The sequence below is a fragment of the Glossina fuscipes genome, unplaced genomic scaffold (genome assembly GCF_014805625.2).
Source record: "Glossina fuscipes isolate IAEA_lab_2018 unplaced genomic scaffold, Yale_Gfus_2 27, whole genome shotgun sequence".
NCBI lineage: Eukaryota > Metazoa > Arthropoda > Insecta > Diptera > Glossinidae > Glossina > Glossina fuscipes.
In genome coordinates, this window is record NW_023998422.1 from 8,345,335 (window position 1) to 8,354,760 (window position 9,426).

General features: G+C 34.4%; 1 protein-coding gene across 1 annotated transcript; it reads left to right on the forward strand.

Annotated features, from left to right (window-relative positions):
- The first annotated feature begins 865 nt into the window (after positions 1-865).
- Positions 866-1,521, forward strand: LOC119635564 (ejaculatory bulb-specific protein 3-like). Its single transcript, XM_038030414.1, has one exon. The coding sequence runs from the start codon at positions 963-965 to the stop codon at positions 1,347-1,349; it is 387 nt and encodes a 128-aa protein (XP_037886342.1). The 5' UTR covers positions 866-962; the 3' UTR covers positions 1,350-1,521.
- The last annotated feature ends 7,905 nt before the right edge of the window (positions 1,522-9,426 follow it).

Genomic DNA, 9,426 nt, shown 5'->3' on the forward strand with positions numbered 1-9,426 from the left:
TCCCCACGATAAAAACAGATTCAAATGCACCGTTGGCTGGCGTCATGGATCTTATCGAAATCCACCATTGCCTATTTGAATAAGTCCTGTCCTTTCCGGGTCCTGGGATCCGCCAGTGCATATAAGAATAGATATTTTTCGAATGCGCAGTTACATATTAGCATTGATTCAAATTTATTTGGAACTTAAGTTTAAACCCTCGATCACAGGCTTTCCTGTTTCGATTTCCAAAAATACTCTATTGGTAGAATGGATGAAACAAGCAGACTCAAATAAATGATTAGCTACAAAACTGTATTTTTAATTTATTGAGAAAATTCCTAACCTTTTCTTCAAGTTCAAGTCAAGTTGTGAACTGATAGGATGGATGTGCTTGATTAATCATTGCGAGTATAAATTCAGTGATGTAATTATAAATTTGTGTGCATATCGAAATATCGCTTTTAATTAGATTAATTAATTCTAGTAAATTAATTTTTAATAAACGTGAACAAATCGTCAACAAGTATGTAAATCTGATATCCATGCTCATACATCCATACATAGACAGATAGAAAGACAGTAGTTTGTAAAGCACATGTGTTAATGGAAAAATTATTGCATCCTATACTTGCTATGACGTATGCAGTTTGATTGCAATCAATGCACACATTATCACACACACACACATAATTACAATTAAAATCAATTTAGAATTACATCTAACACATATCGTATTGATATATATAATATATATTTACATATATATATATATATATATATATACGTAAAAAAAAAACAAAAGGTCGTATTAACCGTATACGTTTAACCGTTTAGTTGTTTTGTTTACTATTAGGCTCGAAGGAAAACTATATAAAAACCCCTTGAGTTTATTAATTCGTAGTTAGTTGCCTCTGTGATCTGATCTGTGATCAATTGAATTCCTATTGTAGTTACACAAGTTTTACAAGTATTTGATTAAAATGAAATTTCTAACAATCGCTGTCGCTGTCGTCCTTATGACCATCGCGGTTATAGCCGAAGAGCAGTACACGACTAAATTCGATAATGTTGATGTCGATGAAATTCTCGCATCGGATCGTTTATTCGATAATTATTTCAAATGCTTAGTTGACGAGGGTAAATGCACACCCGAAGGTCGTGAACTAAAGAAGACATTGCCCGATGCCTTGGAAACGGCGTGCACCAAATGCAATGATAAGCAAAAAGCGACTGTCGATAAAGTTATACGCTTCCTCACCGAGAAAAAGCCTGAACAATGGAAGGCATTGCAAGCGAAATACGATCCATCCGGTGAATATCTTAAAAAATACAGAGCCGAAGCTGAGAAACGTGGCATTAAGGTTTAAATTAATTTAATGCTTTAACGCGTCGAATGCTAATACTCCCCAAAGTGTAACATGTGCAAATAGTTATTTACTAAACATTTTTGTTGAGTGTATGCTATAAAATTGTATATCCTTTCAAGTATTTTAAATAAAATATACATCCGGCTGTTAACTATTAATTTACAAAGCAAAAGACAAAATTGTTTTATTAAGAATCGATCATACCGATACACTGACCCTTACTCTTCTTAACCTTGAAAAGAAAAACTATCTTCTTTGAATCTTCACGCCTAGGCTTTCGATACTTAAGACTGATTACTAACTATTATTATTATTGTATTAACACATCGTGCGACCTATGCAAACCTTGAGTGCCTTTCATATGACGCCTCAACTGTCCAATGGCCTTATTGGCGACAAAAACGTGAAAATTTTGTGACAATTTATTAAAAATGTTGACTAAATATTCTTTGTTTTTGTGTACTCTGTTATCGCTTCTTTGGATCATTATTTTTTTTTTTTTGTACCCACCACTGTAAGACGGAGGTATACTCATTTTGTTTTTTTCCCTAATGTATGTAGCATCCAAAAGGTAGCTTCAGAGATCCTACAAAGTATATATATTCCGGATCAGCGTGAAATTCTGAGTTGATTTAGCCTTGTCTGTCCGTCTGTGTGTTTGTGTAGTGTGTGTTGTTGTTGGCACTCTCCAAGTCGCAAAAATGAAGACATCGACTTCAAATTTAGTGGAAACATTGAAAGTTTCTGGACGCGCGTTGCGATTAAAAGTGGGCCAAATCGCTCCGGAGCTCAGTTTTTTTTAACAATAACTTTTGGATTTTTGCCCGTTACTCGGAAATTATTAAAGTTAGAAGGGTGCAAATTTTCCACATTTATGTTACGAAACACGCTACTCTTCAGGCCCAAAAATGTTATTATTCGGCCATGCCTGGACAAAGATACAAATAATTAAATTTTATTTTTTTCACTTTTTTGATATTTCTATGCTTATTGATCACAAGACAAACGAGACGGAATGTTTAAAACTATTTTGTACACTCTTCAAATGAAGATATACTATCTGCCTAAAAATGGGTTAATTTTAAAATGAATGTCGTAGACGCCGCCATTAATTTTTTTTTTGATAGTACCAGCGAGTGCCGAATAAAAAAGCTTGGCGAGTGGAATGCAAAGAGCATAAAGGTGGCGATGCGAAATTCGGCCCTTGCCGAATATAACTTTCTTATTTGTATATTTAATCGCTCGGAGAATATCTTCTATTCGTGTAACCGAGACACGGTCAGAAAGAAGTGAGGAAAGGAAAAGAGAAGAAGAAAGGGACATGGTGTTCGCCGCCTAGTGAGTGTCTGCTCAATCGGTAAGTGTTATGACTTTAATGACTGAGCGCTCACTATAGTCACAGCCGAAGTAAACTCTACCACGCTTAAGATTTGAATCTAGGGACATTGACTTGGTAGTCGCGATTCTTACTTACTTGCAAACTAATCATTTGGATCACTATGTGACAAATCAAATGCCTTTGCAGGGCACTTTGATTTCTTTTCGCACCCTTTATTTAAGTTCGGACTAAATTTTGAGGGAAGGAATTTTTATTTATTTACCTTCGCTGTTGCTGATTATTTTGTTGTTCGTGAGTTTGTTTGAAAATCGATTGGAGTGTTGCTGATCAAGCATTGCTTTATCTCTCTCTTTTAAAATACTTTTTACTGCTCGTTTATCTATTTTTTCTGCACATACTAGGAAACGTTCCCAGTGATTGGTTGTGATTTTGTTGCAAATGGAGAATGTCTTTGCTTCCTTTACCCTATAGTCTACACACCGTATTCTCTATTCAGTCTAGTGTATTTCCAACTAACCCTAAGCAAACCACTATCCCTATATGCTCTAATCTCTATAGATTGCCCTAAAGCTTTCATAACCTATCTTCTACTCTCTAATCTTATTCAAGCCGTAAGAATCGTGGAGGCACAAACCTAATCGCCAATAGCACCCGACCTTCGGACGCTATCTAAGTACCAGTGTCATCAGAGCACAGAAAAATGGAAAGGTGCGATATCTTGTACGGCGTATACCAAAATAGTCAAATCCGCCTGCAATATTGCACTGAATACGTAAGCAACACTGTAAGAGTCAGCGGAAGTAAGAAGAAGATAGCAATTGCTATCACAATTTTCTGCTATTGTTAAAAAAATGGTTAGGTTCGCTGCTGCTGGGTATGGTATTACTTTCTGAAAGATTTTTTACTAAAACTGAACGTATTTTTGAAACAATTATTAATTTTTTAATGCAAATCAATAGCAGATGAATTTCGTGTTGAAACGATAAATGGCTTCTTTTGAGGCTAATCACGTATGCAATCATTTGTAGATATCAATGTAAGAATGGAAGGATTACTCAGATGTGTAATAAGTCGACGATTGGGAGAGTTGACAAACGGAACGAACAACATCTGGTGCTGAGAGAGATTAGACTTGTTCTTGATAGTTACCATATTCCTGTCACTTTTTGATCATACTTTGTATTTTATACTAATGCGTTGATCCAGGTCCCGTTAACAGTTTTAATAAAATATTGCAAATAGTGATAGGTTTTTATTGTTTTTTATTTTATTTTAATTTTATTTTAATTTATTAAAAAAGCATTGCTTTGTTATTGTTGATGAATGAAAGAATAAAAGCGAACCGTTGCATATAAAATCGATGCGAAATATTCGATGGAATAATTTTCTCTGTGCTATGCTAAATGAATGAATTACTAAAGAACTCTTTTTTTTTTTCTTTTTCTATTTATTATCATTTCTATTTGCAATATTTATGCACATAATTAATGAAATGACATGAAGGTTATGAATACAAATCATTAAAACATTTTATTTTTATGTGAGAGAAAATGTATTCAATGAATTTATTTTTTTATTAAAATCGTTTTAATATTTATTATAATATTTGCGTGAAAATTAATTTATGAAATTTTTAAAAAAACTTTGTTATAATTTTCATCAACGATGATAGTACACATGGTTGATTTCCTTTTTATTTATAATTGTTGTATAATTACAGTAACTTAACGAAGAGTAATTAACACGCATTGCTTTTGAAGGCTTAGCATTTATTATTGATCGTATGAGGATATTATTTGATGTTGAGATTAAAAGCAAAGAGTGAAGAGATATAAATTTCGGCTTCAATAACAAAAGGCAATAAGTCTATCTATTTAGGTGCCGATAACTTCACTATTGATGGCGCCAAACATATCTGCATAACCGCTCTGTTGCAGTTTTCCAATGCGCTTTTATGCCTAAATGCTCATCTTCTAGTTCTCTTCGCATATTGCGTATACGTCCGGTAGGCTCGGATACAATTTTAAGAATAGTGCAGTTAGCATTAAATGTTGTGTTTAGTTCGTTCTATATAAAGCTGGGGGGTACACTACACGGACGGAATAGTCTATCCCTGAGACTATCCTTATATCAGGGCCTTTAACCAATCGTATCAATTGTACTTTTTATATCGACATGCGCATATAGTCTTGCTGGGATCCCTCCTTCCTTTCTTCAACATTTCTTCAATGTAATGTGCCCGATACCGGAATAGAATGACTAAATAAATATAGAAATGGAAAGCTTTACACGTTGACAATTGAACGTCGATGGTATGTCCTGGAATCAGTTTACGGCGATAATGCCGTTTAATGGTCTTTTTCTTGTGGCAAGTCAGGGGAAAAGAAGAAAGACTACCGTGAGACGTCTGTACGTGCCGACGATCAGCGTCAGATGTTTCCCCACCTTAATATCTAATCCTTCATTCTCTCTTAAAGCTCCTTTAGGCCATAAGTCGTCTGCAGGCGAACCAGGCGTTGCCTATCAGACTTAGAGGATTGACGTTACCAATCAATGATATTTCATATGAAGTGCTTCCTACTTTAAAATCTAACCTCTCTGTTTTTAACACTAGCCCCCAGGGTTGTATTTTAATATTAATAAAATTTTAGCCTAGAGAGCAAAGCATATAGATTCGCCTTTTTAAATTTAAAATGTGGAATCAAATTGGCTTCCAAAACTCCAAGTGCACTCTCTTGAATATAATATGGCAAACATTTGTCAACAATGATGGGATGGGCTCGGAGGCTAATGGCTACTTTAAGAAGCTCAATGAATCTCCTTAAAATAGAATAACAATGACGAGGAAAAGTGTGCTGAACTAGAAGGAGATGACGATGAGACGTAAAGATATTATTCTCAAGTCTTTCATGATCGGGTGCTATTAGGACTCTTCTTAATGTGTAAAGACTATGAGGTAACCTTAAATAGAATAAGAAAGAAAAGATCGTATAACATATTCCTGCAAGACTTTTTGTAGTATTCGGCGTTTGTAAAGATGTGAAATGCATAGTATTCTAGGGCAAGCGAACTCAGTGGGTTGGAACCCACTTATGATATATTAAGTTTGTGCGAATGTATGCAACACCCGGAAGGAGTTAAGAAAGACGCATCTGTTATATCAAATCCATCATAAAACATTATTTTATTTTATATTTCCTGAGAATTCTTATTGAAAATTAGACCTTCTATACCATTCAGTTTTCGTCGGAATCGGACCGAATTTTATATGTCGAAATACTACAATGCAGCGGCTTTTGTCGAGAAATTTAAAAAATTGCAATTTGTTTACTTATTTTGAAAAGTTGTTATATGGAGAGTGGACGAAACAGTAGACCGATCCGAACAATTTTCAATAGCGTTCGTATAAGCAATTTTATAAAAATATTCCAAAATTGCGGCCTATGTGTTGAAAAACCACATTACATGGACAGACATTAGGCGGGCGAAGAGGTCTCATCATTTTCTCAATCGATCGGTGTAATGAAAAATGGATCCATCTCAAGTCGTCCTGAGTCTTGCATACATCTCCACAAACTTAATATACCCTGTATCATCAGTGATGTAGGGTATAAACCCTTTTCGTTTCTTTCGCCCTTTATTTAAGTCTAGTTTACAAAATTTGTTATTATCTGAGTTGAAAAAATGTTGAATTAAGCGTTAATACAACCCCCCAGCACGTTAACCAACCCGTGAATACATTTTGTAAGAGGAACTGCAACGATTAGACGGCTACGGAATCCTGTCTGCTTGACTTAATTTAACGTGAAAAGGAATTTTTTTTTTTTTCATGAAAAAAATTATTTAATACCTTTTCTTAGAAGCAGTTCGTTCGTTCTATCAAATATAGTCATGCTGGAAAATTTCTCATTCAATAATATATAAATTGCATGTATTCACCTACGTAAACATAACATATAATCGTGAGTAAAAACACGTATGTGTTATGTCTGCGATTTGTAAAAAACTTTTAACAAATACGTCACACATCCACTAGTAGAAAATGTTAAAAAGAAAAAAAAAATTAATAAAACAATTTTTTTTTTTTTTTAAATATTATTGCAACTAAAAATTTCCATAAACAAAACAAATAAAATAAGAGCAAAATAAAAAAGGAGAAAAAAAAAACAACGACTCCAAGGTTAAAATGTATTAAAAAAAATAATAATAATAATAAAAATAAAAATAAAATATGTAAGATATATGCGCTTATTATTTACATGCTGCAGCAGTTAGAGAAGCAAGGCTACGACAGCCCTTTACACACTCGCCACAAATACTGTCTATATAACTCTGTATTGTGTTATATGAATTAGATCAAGCGTTAAAAAACAAAGAAAAGCAAAGAAAAAAAAATTAATGATTCATAAAGTTTTTGCAAAATTTTATTAACAAATTTCAAGTTCAATTTCAATAACAATAAATCTTAAGAGCTATGTAGGGCAACAAAAAAGTAGTCGAGTTGAAACGAATCTTTCATTTCCATAACCTACCATGACGGTTCCATAGGTATTTTACATATTTATTCTACAAGATCTACAAGATTAATGGAGTCTTGCAGCTACATCTGCTGTAGAGATTTCGGCTCGTTAGCAAAGGTTAACCTATGTAGGCATTCAGATGAAATAATTTAAGTATGAATATTGGGATAAAGCTATTTTCATAGTAGGTTGATAGGAAAGAAATCTTTCTCTCGTTCTCTCTCCCTCTCTCTCTCTCTCTCTCTCTATCTCTATCTCTCTATCGATCTAACCGTCTCAGTCTGTCGTTCCCTGTTTCTGTTCGCTTGGCGAATCCAATATGTGATTTACTTTATTTTCTCATTCAATTGAAGAGAGAGAGAGAGAGAGAGTGATAGAGAAGGAAAGAGAGAAAAATGGTTGATCCATTACTGAAATAATTTCATCCCAAGATCATCAAGGAAATCCAATCCAAGGAAACCTTTGAGGCCTTAAGTGAACTTAAGCCAAGTTTTTATACAAATCCCAAGGTTTTTAGGTCTTGAAAAAAGCTTCTAAATCTCCAAGAGATATATAAAGGCTGCCCAACCATATTCGGTAATCATTACTTTCAAAATTTATAAAGAAATTACTTCAAAAACAAGACTATAAAGAGGATCACGCAGTAACAAAGGGCCCAATGGTTGGTCTAAGAGCCAAGTGAATTTTCAAATAAACATAAACTCTTCGTTTTACTATTAATGTCACTGTTCCGTCGATTCTAATAAGAATTGAACTTTGGAGACATATTTACAATACATATACGATAGCGATTGAATCCACCTAAAGATTTTTCTGACGACATAATGCCGACTTTTCGTAATTTGAACCACTAATACTATAACACATATTATCACTAAATTGTTATTAACGACATGTTTCACTAGCCAACGCTGTCATCTGTTCGCCTATACAGTATTGAGAAACTGTACGAAGCGCTATTTGCAAGAAATACATCCAATGGTAGGAATAGATTTGGCTGTAGCTAGTTATTGATTATTCTAAGGCACAGCCAATATATACATCAGCATACAACTCCTTATGTCATTTGCATTTGCAAGTTAGAAACGAAATTTACGCAACAAGTAATTTCGACTTGAATTTTCTCGGATTATGAGGAGTGTGGCATTATATGTCGTCCACGTATGTGTCTTGCAATTTCGACACAAAATGTCGACGGCCAGTACTCCGAATCGTGTGATTACATCTCCAATCTAAAACATATACCAAACAGTGGCACGCTAGAAATCGGTTCGTTTTTCAACAATCCTTCGCAGATCCTTTGAACCCGCAATTGTGACAGTTTTATCCGTTAATCAAACCATCCAAGGCCATCCATCCAAGGACATCCATCCAAGGCCATCCATCCATCCATCCATTTGACCTTGAAGACATAGGAAATATTTGAGACCAAGGTCTTGTGATTGACATTTTGATTTTAAACGGCAGACAAGCACAGACACTCGACTAAGTGAATTCAGACTTTCTCAAGCTGCATATAATTTGTTGGTGGAGTGAAGGGATACGCACAAAGTTAGCTCGGTTCAAATGTATAATAAATTTTGATCTGTGGATGGATTACTTCGCTTTTAATTTAATCTGATGCCAGTGTTGCCAATCATGTTTTTCAACTTTAGCGAAATTTTTAGATGATGGCTTACAACGAAATAAGTAAGAGATAATCCGTAGATGTAGAAAAATTGCTTCCGAACCTAGGAGCAAGAAAAGCAAAATATTAGGCGATATGGCTTTCAAAGGACAGGTTAAAAGTCCTTTTAACAGCTCTGCACAAAGTTTCCTCAAACTTACGCGTAAGACTGCAAAAGGAAAGATGATGCGGCCTTCTTATGTGATCTTAACGCAACGTAATATAACTTTGAAATCGTAATCGTTGTTGCATTACGCAGACACTCAGGCAGATTGGAGCAAAAAATCGTTTAATGGATCTACGGATCGGTGCAAACTTCTCTCAAGACTAACTGGAATTTGGAAATAACTTAACCTGATTAGGGCGGAAAGATTTAAGTTTCGGGTAAGATTCGAAATAAAACTTTCAAATCGTAATCAGCATTTAACCAGATAGACTAACGGAAATTGTTAATTCCACTTTTGAATGAAGGGTGTGTCTACGATATTTTGATAATTTATTTTGATCAAAGAAGCGAATTCCATGACTAAAAAAGTACGATGGACACTAATA

Coding starts and splice junctions, on each gene's coding strand:
- LOC119635564 (XM_038030414.1), top strand. CDS start 963: ATGAAATTTCTAACAATCGCTGTCGCTGTCGTCCTTATGACCATCGCG.